This window comes from Panthera pardus, unplaced genomic scaffold, assembly GCF_024362965.1.
Source record: "Panthera pardus isolate Hobbes unplaced genomic scaffold, ASM2436296v1 HiC_scaffold_24, whole genome shotgun sequence".
Taxonomy (NCBI): Eukaryota; Metazoa; Chordata; class Mammalia; order Carnivora; family Felidae; genus Panthera; species Panthera pardus.
In genome coordinates this window covers 34,357,747-34,375,321 of record NW_026526810.1, presented here as the reverse complement: position 1 = coordinate 34,375,321, position 17,575 = coordinate 34,357,747, and the positions used below count along the sequence as shown (strand labels likewise).

At 38.6% G+C, this 17,575-nt stretch overlaps 1 protein-coding gene across 1 annotated transcript in view; it reads left to right on the top strand.

Moving 5' to 3' along the window:
- The window catches only part of RAB8B (RAB8B, member RAS oncogene family), a 56,558-nt gene extending 42,230 nt beyond the window's left edge, over positions 1–14,328 (top strand). Inside the window, exons 2-8 of the mRNA XM_019441879.2 lie at positions 321–381; positions 2,915–2,975; positions 5,630–5,707; positions 6,682–6,771; positions 8,302–8,367; positions 10,888–10,938; positions 11,783–14,328. Of these exons, the coding sequence (XP_019297424.1) occupies positions 321–381; positions 2,915–2,975; positions 5,630–5,707; positions 6,682–6,771; positions 8,302–8,367; positions 10,888–10,938; positions 11,783–11,875 (500 nt within the window). The 3' untranslated portion in view covers positions 11,876–14,328. The remainder of the gene's footprint in view (positions 1–320; positions 382–2,914; positions 2,976–5,629; positions 5,708–6,681; positions 6,772–8,301; positions 8,368–10,887; positions 10,939–11,782) is intronic.
- Positions 14,329–17,575: the final 3,247 nt, after the last annotated feature.

Sequence of the window (17,575 nt, the reverse complement as noted above, 5' to 3'; positions counted from 1 at the left end):
TCAGGAAGTGGAAAATATGGCATGCTCTCAGTCTATCTAAATTATAGAACTTTGAGGGATGTGATCCATTTGTATCAAAATAATGAGGCATATAATACGTTCCATTTAACATGTGTGGGAATTCTTTGCAGAGTAATTAGCATTCCTTTCTTCAGCCTGCATTCAGAGGAAACATACCATTCACACCCTCTCTGTGTTCACATTTTCCAGTGCGTTGGAGAGACTTTTTTTCTTTTCAATAGAAATCTTTGTCCTTTTCCTAATAAGACTTGGATTATATTTGGAGAAATTTAGCATCTCTTTCTTTCTTTTTCTGGCAGGAATTGATTTTAAAATCAGAACGATAGAACTAGATGGAAAGAAAATTAAGCTTCAGATATGGTAAGTAAAACAAAAATTATATACACAGTTTCTACCTTAAGTGGGAATTGAAAGTGGGAATTGAAATGTGAAAAATGTGAATTGTGGTAAGTTAGAGGTAACTTGTGATCACTAAAACGTCTTTTCTTTATCAGAACCAAGGGGAAGTGGGTAAATATTCAAAGGTGTCGCCACCGAGAATGAGAAGGTAAAGAATGAAGCCACTAAACCTTACAGCTGGAGGAGATCTGAGAACTCATTCTACACAAACACTAATTTTGTAGGGAAGGAAACTAAAATCTAAAGAGCGCATACACTTTATCATTGTAGTTGTTGCAGCTTTGAAATCAGATAAGGCAAAAGTATTCAGGCCGTAAGAAGCCTTAATGGCTTCTTCTGTGGGAAGTACAGATCTAGGTTCTAGGTTCTGCCTCTAATCTGAGGATTTGGACCTGTGCCTTCCCTTCTTAGGGCCTGTTTTTCATCATTTATAAATTGTTTGGTTGGACTGAAGACATTGGAGTTCCCCTCCCGATCTGATACTTTATAATCTGTTTTCATATTTCTCCTCTTTAAATAAAAAAATGAGGAACACTGGACTGATCTAATGTGCGATGATGACAAGAGTAGACAAAGCTTAGAAATTTAGAGCAGTATAGATTAAGAAGGAGGCAGGGCAAAATAGTCAAGTAATATATATCAGCTTTTTCCTTAGGCTGTTTTTCTTCCTTGAATCTCAGAACAAGAATAGAACTAGAGCATCATGTTGAAACCCACTAGTCCTTCTTTTACAGAGGAGGAACCTAGGACTTAGAGCAGTTAAGTCCATCTGAGGGCATTTGTCTGGGTTAATGTTAGAGCTGGGACAGCTACCCAAATCTGAAGCAGGATGTCAAGCTTCATATATTAGCCTAGTATAGTGAGTGGTTCCCAGTATATTTGTTGGGAAACATTGTGAAGGTTACCACAGGTTGCCCTTTTCATCTATTGATGTTTAGTAGGCCAAATATTTTAAAGATAGTTTTAAAAATTTTAGGGGGAAGCCAAGAGAATTTCTGACTCTGTGCCGAACAGTCCTGACCATAGCAATAAGAAGCCTTTCTAGGAGCCTGCAGTCGGTCAGCTAATTAGAACTTCATGTAACATCATAGCACTATTTATCAATACTCTCAGCAGCAAAATAGTCTCCATTCAGTCTTCACGACCAACATTGAGTATGGCAGGGCTTCTCCTCCGTCCTCACGGCAGAGCTGGTTCCAAATGCAGCGGTGTGTTAGATCAAAATATGGTTAGTTGGCTCAAAGGTTCTTGGCTTGTTTTCCCCCTGATTTCTTTGCCATATACCAAACCAGTGCCGTGTGTATCTAGGCCTGATCAGTGAGAGAACAGCAGGATAAGGTGACTGTGGTGTGATCCCTGGCCCTGCACTAAACAACTGAGACCTGGATGCTCCAGTGTCGTTCAAGGCGACGAGCTGCTTAGTGGCTTAGTGGTAGACTGTAGCCTACCTGAGCCTGTTGCCTCTCGTGCACAGTGAGGATGGTGGTCATCCTACCACTGCACTGGGTGGTGGGGCATCATGGGAGCACTAGAGGAAAGTATTTGGAAAGGTGGATATAAATGTTAAGGTATTTGTTGTTTCTAATTTATGATATTTCTCTTGGGCCTTCGTCTCTTGTTTGGGTTTGGTATGCATTCGATTTCTAGTACATTTCCACAAATGCCTCGCTCTCCCCTGCAATTAAATTCTACAATTTAACTTGCCTTAGTGGCACAGGGAGTGAATTAGTTCTGGGGCTCATCCAAATTTAGAAATACTGATTTTCCCAGATATCAAGTCAATGTGACTCCCTTTATAGGGATTGCTTCAATAAGCATAATGAGAAATTTGAAAAAATTTTTCAGGATGTGTTTTCATAGAATGCCATCAGCTAAAAAGCAAGAATATATTCAAGTTTATGTAATTTTGAAGCGTTGTCCATATTTTCAAGTCTTTGGAAGCATCGTCACCGCTATGTGTTAAACTCCAGGCTCCCATTTAATCCCAGGCTCTATAGCTGAAAAAGTGCTCGAGGAGATCCATTTTAGTGTGTTCTGAGCAGAATTTCCACAGTAGTAAGTCTAGCCCAATTGCTTGCGTTGTACAGAAATCAGACTTTCGGTCAAGAGAGCTAGATGCCTTAGTCATTAGGCGTTTATAGAAAGGATTATAACTACCTCCAGGGGTCTCAGAATTTAGAACCATTCTCTGTTCTCTCCCACGTGTGTTTGACTAATATGCCAGTTCCTAGCCGGGCCGTGTATTTTCCTGTTGCTGCTTTTATCATCAAGGACCAAGTTTCCCACCAAAGTCATTGTGAGCTCCTGACAGGCTCCTGTGGCCACCACCGCCTCCAGCTCACAGACAGCTGGCTCCCGCTGCGTCTCGTTCCCCTTTCCCTTGAAACCACTGCCTTTGTGAGCAGACCAGAATTATATCCACAGCTTAAGGTCTCTCCTTGGTGATGCCGGCGATAACTTTTAAAACCTCTCTCTCCTTTGTTTCAAATTTTAGGGACACAGCGGGTCAGGAAAGATTTCGAACCATCACAACAGCATACTATAGAGGAGCCATGGTGAGTGTGTTTTAGGGTTTTGTAACTCTTCCGGTGAAAGTAAAACATGAATATTCATTTGTCAAGTTGAGAGGATCCAAGCTAGAGTCTAGTACAATGGGGGCGATACATTTTTGGATGTGAAAACAAGACATTTAAAGGTTTTGTTTTTGTTTTTGTTTTTTTTATGTTCTGTGTTTAGTAACTGCATGCTTTGCCGTTGGTCTTCATAATATTAATCAGGTCAATAGCCTGTAGATGTTTGAGAACTCCTCCACACATTCTGAGCAATTGTAGATTTTTGTGAAAGCTGGGAGACCAGTTAAAGACAATGCCAGCGATTCAGGTAAAGGCTAATAGATGAGAATATGAATAAGGCCGTGCGTGCGAGTCGGGGGTCAGAATCGGGAGATATTGCGATTGTTGGGCCTATAGGATTTAGTTACTGACTGGCTGTGAGGAGGTTACTCGCAGGGGTCTGCTTGGGCGGCCTGGCAGGGTTATATTGCTCTTTATCAAAACGAGTACAAAGAGGAAGAGAAGATTTGGAGGGGACAAAGGCAACCTGCTGGTTCACTTGTTGGGTTTTTGGTGACGACAGGGGATATTTGGGAGCTGATATCCAGTCGTTGGTCTCCAAAGCATGCCTGACCCTGTCTGTCTCTTTGGCCTCATCTTGTCTCCCATTGGATCTGTTCACTCTTACCAAGATGGCTTTCTTTTAGTCAATCCAGTGGGTTCTGGGCCTTTCTGGTCAGCAAGATATTTATAATGTTTCTACTGTGTGTTGGGCACTGTGGGTTTTTTCTCCACCCCTGCCTCAACCCCATTGCCCAATTCAAGTTTGATACTCAGTCCTCAGGTCTTGGCTTTAATGTCATTCTCTCCGGGAAGCCTTCTCTGACCACCCCTATCTCCTCAACCAGATTAGATTAGCATTTATATTCAAAACTCTCCATCGTGGGGAGCCTGGGTGGCTCCTTCGGTTGAGCCTCCGACTTTGGCTGGGCTCATGATCTCGTGGTTTGTGGGTTCAAGCCCCATGTTAAGCTCTGTGCTGGCAGCTCAGAGCCTGGAGCCTGCTTCGAATTCTGTGTCTCCCTCTCTCTCTGCCCCTCTCCCTGCTCCCGCTCTGTCATTCTCTCAAAATAAATAAACATTAAAAAGTATATATATATATATATATTAAATATTAATATATATATTAAATATATATATATATATAAAACTCCCCATGCTTCTTCATAGCAATGGCGAGTTATAATTACTAGTATAATTATTGTTTATTGTTTTCTTTGCTAGCCGTGCTTGAAAGGAAGGGGCCTTGTCTATCTTGTTCACTGCTGGTAGCACTAAGTATGTTATCATACACATAGTGGGTGCTCGCTAAATATTTGTTGAATGGATGGATAGATAGGTAGATCTAGCACTTAGTATAGGAGTGTGGTCTGGTGATAGAGATTTTACAAGCATCGGCTGATACATTTAGAAGATAAGCCTTTTAGAAATACCAGACGTGAGGGTCTTTAAAGATACGATGACATTGCCTTTCATTAAACCTGTATAACAAATGTATTCTGTTTTAAGTGTCTGTGATTTACGTAGATGATAGTGACATTTTGATTAGCCCATACAAAAAGAAATAATTTTATTGTATTCATTTATTGTCAAAGATTTTATTTTTAAGTAATCTCTACATCCAGCGTGGGGCTCAAACTCACAATCCCGAGATCAAGAGTCTTTACCAATTGAGCCAGCCAGGTGCCCCTAAAAATTATCTTTTTGGGGCACCTGGCTAGCTCAGTGAGTTAAGCGTCTGGCTTTTGGCCCAGGTCGTGATCTCGTGGTTCTCAAGTTTGAGCCCTGTACCAGGCTTTGTGCTGACAGTGCGGAGCCTGCTTGGGCCTCTCTCTCTCTCCTGCTCTCTCCGCCGCCCCCCCCCCGCCCCCAAATAAATAAATAAACTTTAAAAAAAAGAAATAATTTTATTTTTATTTACTTTTTAAATTTTTTTAACTGTTCATTTTTGAGAGAGAGAGAGAGAGAGAAACAGAGCACGAGCAGGGTAGGGGCAGAGAGAGGGAGACACAGAATCTGAAGCAAGCTCCAGGCTCTGAGCTGTCAGCACAGAGGCTGATGTGGGGCTCAAACTCATGAACTGTGAGATTATGACATGAGCTGAAGTAGGATGCTTAACTGACTGAGCCACCCAGACGTCCCAGGAAATAATTTGAAAGTAGTATGGCTACAATCTTAGTATAGGGGTAAGAAGCAAGACATTTCTACTTGTAATAAACAAATAGACAACAGAAGTGATTATCTCTTTCTTTCAATGCTATTATCTCTGTTTTAACTTAAATACCCTTTTAGCTCCAGTTAGTGCTGATTCTTATCACTTGAAGTCTGGTAGAAAGGGTGTATCACCTTTACTGCAATCACTAATTCATTAAAGGTTAAGAGTAAAAATGTTTACAGACTATCTATTTACATGGTGAGACGATGGAAGTATTTATTTATTTATTTTTGCTTCTCTGTACTTTAAATTTTTTATTGTATTTCATTAAAAAGGACACAGGACAAAAAATGGTTTCTGGAGGGTAGGGTTACACTGCCATTATATTCTATTACTTTAAGTATATGAAGTACTAAATAAAGATGTTATTTTCTTGTCACAGGGAATTATGCTGGTCTATGACATCACAAATGAAAAGTCCTTCGACAATATTAAAAACTGGATAAGAAACATTGAAGAGGTATGTATGGAAAGAGAATGGTGATGCTACATAGGAGCCCTGCTGAGTACTTTAAAGGGCTCCTTCTGTTTCTGGAAGAGGCGGCTGAGCTGCCACGAAGTAGGGCACGGCCAGGTCAGGCCCCCTCGCTCTGAGGAGCACCACAGAGGGAGAGATCTCTGGTGCTGCCAGCCTGGTGACCCTGTCAGACAGGGGGGTACAGCCAAGACAGCAGTTTCACAGAATTCTAAACTTGGGCCGGATCTTGAAAATAATTTCATCCAAGTCCCCCGTTTCACACATGAGAAAACAGAAGAGACTTGCTTGCGCTCCTTCCGAGAGCTTTAACATCTGACCCCCAGGTTCTTGCCGTTGGACTGGCAAAGATACCTCTCTATTCCAACATCTTATCAGTTTTCCCTTCTAACATTTTCTCCATCTTAACGTATTTGAAATCTGGCTTAATTCCAGATTGACTGGTATTAAGATGTGTTTTTATGTCTTTGACATTTCAGAAAGCAATCTGACTTTAAAATCATTTTGTACACATTTATATTAACCTACATGAATTTATATTTTAAGTAGTTCAGAAGCCAGAGTCCCTTCCTCATTGGCCCACTCAGTACTGGGTTTTTTTTCCCCCCTTCTTTACTAATATTTGGTAATCCTTCTAAATCCTTTAGTTTCCTTCTAAACTAATATTTGGAAGTTTTGTTGTTGGACTAACCGTCCGTTTTATTTCTGTTTGTTCATGTACCAAAAAAAGGCATGAGAATGACTGCAAGCCTTTGAGGGAAAAGTTAGCACGGACTCTTAAGCTGTAGCTCTTCCCTCCTCCCATCTTTTACATTTTCCTCTGAATCAGACCCTGTGTTGAGTAAAAGCTTGTCTTATTATTAAATTTATGGATATGTTTCTGACAGGTTAGGATTTGTCTATTGAATACCTGTGTTTTTCTCAGGCTGTTTTTATAACATACTATTTTCTCCCTGCAGCATGCCTCTTCAGATGTTGAAAGAATGATCCTGGGTAACAAGTGTGATATGAATGACAAAAGACAAGTGTCAAAAGAAAGAGGAGAGAAGGTAAATTTGAACTGAATGCATAAAGATTGGAATCTATTCACACTAAGCGTTTATTTTCTTAGTATTATTTAATTATTGGTTTCAGTTTGAAAAGTATCTGTGATTTTAATCCTTTAAAAAACAACAAAGAGATGTAATCCATACTTGAATGTTGTGAATTAGTATTCGAGATCCATCCCCATATAATGTGTAGTCATGACTCATTCCTGAAGAATTTGCTGTTTTCTGGGAGATACAAATTGGTCCTTTTTCAGATTTCTACAGCTTAGAGTTCAGGCTATTTCTTCCATATCTGTGTGAAAATGTCCAGTTTTAAAGGTCAAGTAAATCATTCTCTTCAAGTAAAAGTAATAGAATAAGTGAAGTCTAAATAGTAATCATAGTCCAGTTCCTTTTTTTCCCTAAGAATATTTTACTACACATTAGGTTTAGGTCATTATGAATAAACTGCTTGTAACTCATCAAAGCTGTGGATCTCATTTACAGGGATTTCTCTATTTTGCATCCTGCAAAAAAAGCAAAAACGTTTATTATATGTACATATTTACTTCTAAATTTTCTAAATTAACATTTTCTAAATTAACTTAGAGGCTTCAATTTTTAAGTCTTGGAATTTTGCTGTGCCTTTTTTTAGTGATACATACAAAATACATTTTGTTTTTAAATCTGACTGCAAACTTTTCCCCTATGAACATTCATTTAGTCTTTGTATTTTAAGTGAACTGGGAGCTTTTGGGGAGTAGATGGAAATAGAAACCAAATAAAAACGAAAGCATTGAGTACCTAGTATTTTAAGCTTTCATTATCTCCTGCACCAATTTATTAAAAAAAATGAAAAGTCCGTATAGTGACTGTTGGGAGAGTTGTACTTTGGGAGCAGATAAAAGACGTCAATGAATCCCAAATTAATGGTAGGAGCGAGTGTCTGTTTCATAGTTTTTCTTTTCTTCTTCTTCTTCTTCGTCTTCTTCTTCCTCTTCTTCCTCTTCTTTTATTTATTTATTTATTCATTCATTCATTCATTCATTCATTCATTCTGAGAGAGAGAGACAGAGTATATGCACGCATAGGGGAGGGGCAGAGAGAGAGAGAGAGAGAGAGAGAGGGAGAGGGAGAGGGAGAGAATCCCAGGCAGGCTCCATGCTATCAGTGCAGAGCTCTATGCAGGGCTTGATCTCACAAACCATGAGATCATGACCTGGGCTGAAACCAACAGTCGGACGCTTAACTGACTGAGCCACCCAGTTGCCCATCACAGTTTTTCTTGTAAGTATATTAGAGAACTGAAGCATAATAGAAAAAAAGAAGTACTCAAATGGTGTTTTGAGTGGAAGCAGTGCCATTTTACTTATGATGAATGAGTTAGATGTCTACATTTCAAAAAATAGAAGAAAGCAAAGAAATTTGAGAACCACAAGAGTTCTCAACTGCATACTGTACCTTTGGGACTTTGAGAAACCTAGAAAATGGAAATGCTTTATATGTTGAAGCAAATTGAACTGAATTTAAATGTTTCTGTTTGCCTTTCAGTTAGCAATTGACTATGGGATTAAATTCTTGGAGACAAGTGCAAAATCCAGTACAAATGTAGAAGAGGTAAGAAAGAAATGTTTGATGACTTCTCTGGGGTAGCATTAGAGCTTAGGTACCTGTGTTCAAACAACTGTCCAAGACTTGTTATTTTCTTTCTTTTTTTCTTTTTAATTTTGTTAAATGTTTTATTATTTATTTTTGAGAGAGAGAGAGAGAGAGAGAGAGAGAGAGAGAGATTGGGTATGAGCAGGGGAGGGGCAGAGAGAGAGAGGAGACACAGAATCTGAAGCAGGCTCCAGGCTCTGAGCTGTCAGCACAGAGCCCGACGCGAGGCCCGAACCCACGGACCGCGAGATCATGACCTGACGTGAAGTCAGACGCTTAACTGACTGAGCCACCCAGGCACCCCGTCTTGTCATTTTCTTAGTAAATGTCTTGTGGGAACTCCACCTCCATCTTGTGAACTTCTGTGCTTCTCACTTTATGCGGACTCAGGTTGTTAAATGCATCCAGCCTCCATGTGGGCTATAATGAGATTGCTCAGTTAAGATTCACGGAACAGAAGGTAAAAGTTCCATTTAAGTTCACCTTTGCCCTTTGTTTGGGAAGCTGGAAATCCTGCACTCGCTGACCAAGCATAGTGTCCTCTGCTCATTTATCATGGTTCGTGTCATACTATAGTAGCCTGTAGCAGGAGAGTCTTAATTACTTTCATGTCGGTACTCTCTCAAGAGAGAGACCGTATATTGAACAGGTTCCCTTAGATTAAGCATGATACATTGTAACACAGCAGTATTTAGTAGAAATAAGTGTGTCTATCAGAGAGTAGTTTTAATACATTTTCAGTAAGTTAACTGTTAAAGACAACCAAATCATCTAAAGACTTCTAAGAATAGATTTTATTTATCACCGGCAGAGTTGTTGATAATATTTTCTTTTTTCTTTTTCTTTTTTTTGGGGGTTAATAATATTTTCATTTTTAAAAACATTTTTTAAACTGATCACAAAAATGATATATGTGCGTTAATACATGTAACTCAATAAACAATAATGTTGATGGTTTTGTAGACATTTAATTTCTTAGGCTACTCACCACTCACCATAACATTATGGCTAAAAATCGAGATTGAAATGACTTTATTGGCTAGTGAACACTGATCAGAACTTTTTCTTTGTTTTCAATAAAACTAATTTTTTTCCGGGTTGGCTAATGGGTGTTAGGAAACAGGAAGCTTCTTTTGATTTATTTACATAAGCATAGATAAGCATAGATCCGCTTGCCACAAAAAAGCAGAAAAAGGGGAGCCTCTTTGGTAGAGAGAGAAGAAAATGTGTTCACTGAGATGGCCCAGATAGGATTGCTCTCCCAGAATGAACTCCATACCCTGGCTTAATGGAGCAGGTGTAGGTCTCTTTTTGTGCACCCTACTCACACCTGTGGCTTAGAGCAAGCTTTGAGTTATGGAAACACAGAGCTGGGGAGTTGCCTGAGCTGCTTATTCTGACCAGGTGTTCTACAGAAATTAGCAGTTTGCCCAGAGCTTTAACTTAGTGCGGTTGGCTTGTCATAAGAACTAGGATGGGCTTCTTTAGAAACTTAGACCCACAGGTGACCAGTGTGACAGTGCAACACTGATAATGAGTGATGATAGTGGTTGTCACATTGTTTCTATTTGGCTTGATTGGACATAATCCTGCTGAACATCTTTGGGGGTATCAGGAGTGTTTAGGAACAAAGAAAGTGACAACAGTGGGTTTAGCATGGAGACAACTGAAGGTGCTTTAAGAGTCTTGGCTCTGTAGAGGGGTGCCTGGCTGGCTTAGTCAGTGGAGCGTGCGAAATCTTGATCTCAGGGTTGTAAGTTCAAGCCCCACATTGGGTGTGGAGATTACTTAAAAATAAAATCTTAGAAAAGAAAAAGTCCTGGCTCTGTAGAAACAAAGTAGAGATGATAGTTAAAAAATGTGTGGTTTGGGTCAAGAGACACTAGACACAAAGTGAGATTAGTCAGATTTGTCCTGCTTCCATTTGAACTGATTTCCATGGTGGGGAATTTAGCTGAGCTAAGACATGGAAGATGATATATTCTCGGTACAAGAGTGAAAGCAGTTTGAAAGGGAGGAGATTGGAGATAAAAGGTAGAGGTTTTTGGCAAAACAGATTCTAGAGCTCTAGGTATTCATTCAGTGATTAAACAGATATTCAGCATCTCCTAAACCAGGTGCTGTGTCCCTCTCTGAGGACGTGGCGGGACTTAGAGCCTCCGCCCCACTAGGTGCTCTTGGTGCACCGAGAAAGCTACCCATAACTCAGCCAGTGTCACATTAGAAACTTGTGCCGGATATTATGTGCAGAAAATATTTGGTGAGTGAATGCATGACAGTTTTATAACACTGGAAGTGTTTACGATATCATTGAAAAATAAGAGGCTATTCAAGTGTGTACTATGATTGTAGTTATGTCCTTTTCTCGATTAAAAGGTGTCAAATAATATACTTTATAATGAATTAATGAAAATTCCACATTTCTATTTTAAAATATGCTATAAACATATAATAATAAAATGTTTGGTTTACCTTTAGGCATTTTTTACACTTGCACGGGATATAATGACAAAACTCAACAGAAAAATGGTTTGTATCACTTATCATTTTTATTTTCTTTATGCTATTTGTTAAATTGGTGGTCTTATTCATGCTGTTTAATTTGATTCGTGCTTTTATTTGATTAAAAGGATAGGCCTGATTATGATATATTCACGTTGCCTCCTTTTTTTCTGGACTCACGTATTCACCTGGTTGAGCTTTGATTCTTATTTCTGTTTCTTCACGTTTCTTACTTCTGAACCACAGCTGCCTCAGTTCTTTCATCTGACTCTTAAAGGTGGTCTTTAATGGAATTTTGACCAGAATAATTAAAATATTAATGACACAAATTAAATTTTTGCCATAAAATTATGTAGCTTAGTTTTCATGCGACAGATACTTATATCTATATGTAATTATGATCTTAAAGTTGTTAACGTTTGCTTAAATTAGACATGATCTCAGTGATGAATCATTAGGACCACATTGGAGGTTTGTTTTAACCTGAAGCCTGAATATAATTGTATACCTTATGTTACCAACTCTTCCTACATCTAACAAGAGGATTGCCTATACCAATATCTTAACATCGTTTCCCTCATTACCCTTGAAATTTTACAGGCCTTTGGCTATAATTTCTCTGAACTGGAAATAGGAGCTTCCTGTCTAATATATTGTTAACATAAAAGGTGCTATCCTAAAAATATTTTTCCCGTTTGAATCCACCATTTCCAAAGAAACAATGTCAGAGCCTAACGAGTTACTTTCTAATAAAAAAACTCTACTGAATACGCATTTATGGTTTTATTTGATATTTGTGTTTTTTAGATAATTGGATCCAAACCATGAAACTTCAATTTGCATGGTAACTTTATTATCTTCCCTTTTTTAGAATGACAGCAATTCATCAGGGGCAGGTGGACCAGTGAAAATAACAGAAAACCGATCAAAGAAGACCAGTTTCTTCCGTTGCTCGCTACTTTGATGAACTCTTTCTGAGAGACTGCAGCACACCTAAAGGACCCTTTCCGGCTTCTCTGAAAGCACAGGTCAGCCAGCCTCAGAACCACACCGCCCGGCTGCTGCGGAGAACACCACTGAACCTAGACTTCTCGACACAGAACGCCACGTGGGTTCCAGCCTCGTGGCCTAGAAAGATAACAGGCTCCTTTTTTCAAACATGGAAGCAATGAAGTGGAGACATACGCAGGACTTAACTTGTTTTTTCTTTGGTTTGTCCCAGAAGCTGCTATCTTTCTTTTTCACTTTGCACATCAGTGTTAGCCTGTCCCTGCTACAGCACAGTCTCAGACTCGTATCTGCACACTTTTGCCTTGTGAAGTTCTAGACAGACTTGTGCACTTGGGGGTGTTTGAAAAAAGTAAAACATTTAACGCAGAGATTAATATGCTAAAACTAAAAGATGTTGGGTCTGGTTCATGTGGCCAAATGTTATTGCATTGATAGAATTTTTTTAAGGGCTCTAGTTTGTGATTTCCTTCAATAAGAATCATTAAATTCTGATAAAATTCATCTTAAAAGTTCATAAAAATGTCCATCTATTCATCAGAGGCCGCAATTTATTTCTCCAGGTGGTTGAGAATTTTGCTTCATTCCTGGCCTTTTGGTCAGAGAGTTTGGGTAGCTGAAGAAATCACTTTTTCAATTGATTACCTCTGCCTCATCTGTAGAAGCTACATTTGGAAATCACCTTAAGCTCACTTTTCCTGGGGTTTGTATTCACTGTTCTTTCCTATTTTTGACCTGTTGTAACTGCTCAGTTATCTAAAACATAACATATTTGAACATTGTTGTCTGTTTCTAATTGTGAACTTCTTGAGCTGAATTTTATACAGGCAGAGAGATGTACCATTTGGGTTTTATTTCAGCGTCCTGTTGTTCCGTCACATCAGCATATGTAATATATTTTTTTCTTAGGTTCACTCCCTAGCTTGCTGGTTTCGTTTGTAATACCCAGTTCCTACTGTAATCCCTGTCTGCAAGAGTTAACAAGAATTATATTTAGACCTTTGTTCGTAGAAAGCTTACCTACAGGGAGAGAGATTAACTTGTTGATATAAATTTAATAGAGATAGCTCTTGGTGATGGTAAACATAAAGATTTTTTATTCTTGTTTTATTTGGGCTTCTTTTTTTTTTTTTTAAATAAAGATAATTAGACCTAGACCTAGTGCAGCCTCTAGGAAAAGTCTTGCCCTTTTGTTAGAGAAAATATGAGTAAGGTTTCCATTCTAAAACAGCTGTTGTTGAATGTGTAGAACCCAGTTCCATCTGTTCAGGTTCATTGTTACAGAACTTGGTCCAGTCATTTGGGTCAAAGCCAACCAAGAGCTTAGCTGCCTTTCTCACCAAACACTGGTACTGGTATACCTTTTGTAGATGTGCCAAATTCAGATAATTTTGACATTGCTTTTATCCTAGCCTTCAGTGTCAAAACACAGAAGGGAGTAATAAATCGGTGATTAGGGAAATGAACTCTCTTAATAATCACTCTTCCTGTTAGGTCCTTTTTGTTTCATGGAGGGTACCACCATGCTTGATAGTTTAGAGTGGAGGGGAAAATGGAAATGGATTGCTTGTTACCACAGAGCATTGTGCTTCAAATTAAGACATAGCGTTAGAATGCTTGGACCAGTCAACCTTTATTTAGTACTTGTTTGAAAACTTACGTCCAGTTTAGCAGCAGCAAATATACCAGAGCTATTTTTGATGGATACGCTAAACTTAATGTTGACAAATTTCAGCCTTCTTGATTTTTTTTTTTTTTTAATTTACCTATCGGTTTAGAGGCACCTGCTGGTGTCCCAGTATAATCAGTAATTGCTCGATTGAAAGCTGATTGTACATCTACCATCTTAAAATTAGATACATTTTTGGAAAGAAAAAATAATTTCTTAGAAACATCTTGTCTTTGCTAATTTTCCGAAAAAATATCCAAGCGGTGAAGCTTTCTGAATGGTAACAAAGTACTTTCTAAAAGGCAAGTGCTATGACACCATGTATGAATGTAATTCTAGTAATTTACCTCTGACTATTTGGTGTCTTAACACTTTGGTTTATATCTCAGGGGTTGTCTGCAAACCAAAACTGACATTTTCTGTGGTTAGACTTTTTTTTTTTAACAGAATGCTTTGCTTCTGATTTATTCCTTCTCTCTTCTTTTGTCTTATATGGGTTAATAATTAGTCTCCATGAATTTCCCTTTGAAAGAGCCTGTAAAAGTGATGAGTCTAAAAGTGCTCTTTGAAGTAGCAGCAATTTGGGGATATATGCTCTGTTATATAGAAATAAATTGTCCTTGCTATTTTCTTACATGTAGCTTTGCTGAATTGTATATAATTTGAGCTAAGACCATAGGAAATTCCCTTTCTGCATGGTAAAATGCCCCAATAAATACTCCACTTTGCTTCATAATGTACCTACAGTGCATTATTTTTTCTATTTGTAGATGAATTTAGTGACAGATAATTGTCTGTTCCCTGCTGAAACTGAAGAAATCTAGTTTTGCGTGAACATGTTTGTGGTCTTAGGGGAAAGGTACACGCAGACTTTGGCAGCAGTTAGTGGTTCGGTGGCTGCACTTTATTGTCCGTGTGCGAATTTTTGACAATGATTGGACTAGACCTTTTCAAATAGAGTCTGAGGATGTCAGACCATGAAAATGTGCTGTAACTAAGTTAGCATGTAAACCAGTTGATTGTAAGACGTTTCGCTGGGAATTTATTTTCGCTATGTTTTACTTCATACAGATTATGAGAAAATAACCACCTGTGCGTCGGTTAGGAGGCGCCACAGGGTTTCTTACTATTTACGTGAGCATTTTGTGCAGTCTTTGTTATAAATGTTCCGAAGACTATACTATTTACTCTGAAGGACTATTTTTTAATTATACCTCATTTAGCTAACTAGTATTCTAATACCTGGTAGAAAAACAGTGAGCCAGCCTTTAAGCATCCGGGACCATTTAGATTTTATGTTTTGTTTTGGACTAAAGACATCATTGGAAGAGGTAGGAGATAGTTTACTTTAGAATAGAACATACACGTCATATCCACTTAGTGCAAAAAAGGTATTCTCGCCCTGTCTACATTAAGAAATTTAGCTGTGCAATATAGATAAATGTTTGCAGAAATTTCTAAGTAAGAGATTATAACTCCATTTTACGGATTCTGAATGCTGAGAATCTGTATTAAGACTTATAAAGTTTTTCCTGTGAACAGTAAGTGATACATTTAAGGAGACTTTCTTTTCTAGTTCATGACTTAGATTTCTTTATAAATTTAGTACTTAATCTTTAAAGATGGACTTCTGAGCTTCAAATTTTAAAACAGCATTTCATTACGTTGGTTTACTTAGCTCAGATTTTAAGCACTCATTTCTGCTGTCGGGTTTTTTAGAATTTTTCTTTTAACAGAAAGGACCATTCCTTTTCCTTCTTGTGATATCCAAAGAAGGGAGGAAAAAGGAATGTCTAAAAATGAAATTCATTGTCCTAGAGGTACATGATATGCTAATAAAAATTTAAATCCCAGCACAATTTTACAGGAGAATCAGTCTTTTTTTTTTTAGACTAATAATATTAACGGGAGTCATGTTCAATATGAAAAAATTCTAAATGACTGAAATTTACAGAAGTGAAAATTAGCAAACAGTTATTTTAGGGATATTTTCAAATTTTACTTTGTTTTTTGCAATGCTTGTGCCATATGCAATTGCATTTCTTATTGCCAAGAACTAATAGAAACTTCTTGTTTCATTTTCTTACCTTTTTTAAAATGTGAATTTAATTATTATAATTCATTCCTATGGCCTTACAGATGGGTTTTATTTTGTTTGTTTGCAGCTGACACTGTAGTTCCTTTAATGCAAAACGCCATGAACGATTTGACTAAAATCATGCCCCTAGTGGGAAATATCTAGTCTTTCCATAGAATTGTCCTATTGTGTATGTTTCGGCATTTTTTTTTCTTTCTTTTTTTTTTTTTTTCTTGCTTCAACAGCTTATTGTGAAAAGCTCCTGCAGATAAAGTGAACCTGTCATGTGGTTAATCTTGTTTAAGCCAATTCATTAACTGTATACTGATAACTGATGCTGTGTGTTTTTTTTTTTAATGGACTTTATTCCAGGTGAACTTTTTTTTACAATAATGTTCGTCTAAAATAAAAACTACATAATGAAAACACCCCCGACTCTGAAATGGACTGCACGTTTAAAAAATGTTTCTTCAAATTTGCTAAGTGTGTGTGATTCAAACCGTGGTAGACTTAAGATATGTTAGCAAACATATCTGACTTGAAGTTGTTTAAAACTTAGAAAAATGGCCACATCTGCTCATACCTACATCAGCATACATTGAGGTTGTTCTATTCTAGAACTGTAGCCTTCCCTTCTTAGTCCTCACAAGTGTGGTTTCTGTTGTTTTGTTTTCCCTTCCAAATCCCATGGATTGAGGCCCTGGACCTATTGCTGTCCTACCACTATGCTTGTGCACATTCCTGGCCACTATGCTTGTGCACATTCCTGGCCATAGCCTTTCGCATTCAGCCCCACCACCATTTTGAACGTTCACGGTTCTCGAGCTTCCTACTTCTCTCCCTTCACTCATAGTAGATAGGTCTTTCACCTCCTGCCTCACAGAGAAAAGCATCAATCAAACACGAGGTTCTTAGCCACCTCTTCCTCCCCAACCGATAGCTTCCTATGGGCTGGCTGCCCATCGCCAATCCTCATCCTCACTCCTTCCTTTTGGAATAGAGGCATCTTTTCCATTCTGTGCACTTTGCACCACTCACTGCCTCTTCTCTGAACTCTTCCTCCCCCCCTACCCTTCAGAGAACTCTCAGCTCTTTCTCTTCTACCTTTACACCCTTCTCCTGTGTCACCCCTGTCCCTTCAGCATCTAAGCAGCCCTGGTGTTTGATGTACCTGCAGCAGATCCCAGGGGAGATGTCTAGTAGGCAGATCAACTTGGAAGTTGATCCAGCCTTTGGCCTCGTCTCTGTCTCACCTATTGCCCTTTTTCCTCTTCTGTTGTAGCTAAGCTTCTTCAAAGAGTTGACTACAGTTACTGTCTTCAGTTTTTCAGTTTTCATTTATCCCTCAGCTCTCCTCCAGTTTGGCTTCCACCCCTGCCACTTCACTGACATTGTATTTACAGTTGCCTAGTTGCTAAAGTAGCTGACAATTTTCAGTCCTTATCTGGGTTAACCTCTTGGCAGCATTTGAGCAGTATATCTCTTCTTCCTAGAAATGTTCTCATGACGGCTTCTGTGACAGTGTTCTCCTGGTTTTCCACTTTTTCCAAAAATAATTTCATCCCTTTTCATGGCTTTTAAATGTTCATAACTTCTGTGGTCAGCTGAATAATGGCCCCCAAGGATGTTCATGTCCTAATCTCTAAAACCTGTGATTGTTACTCTATACAGGGAAAGGGACTTCGCAGATATGATCAAGTTAAGCATCTTGAAATGGGGGGTTGTCCTGCATTATCGGAGGGTGGGGAGCATGTAATCTCGAGAGTCTTTATGGGAGGGACACAGGAAGAGTTGGAATCAAACGGAAACTATGTGATGACAGAAACAGAGGGAGAAAAGGTGTGATCGTGAAGGGCTGTGAGCCAAGGAATGTAGGTAGCCTCTGGAGTCTGGAAAAGGTGAGGGAAGAG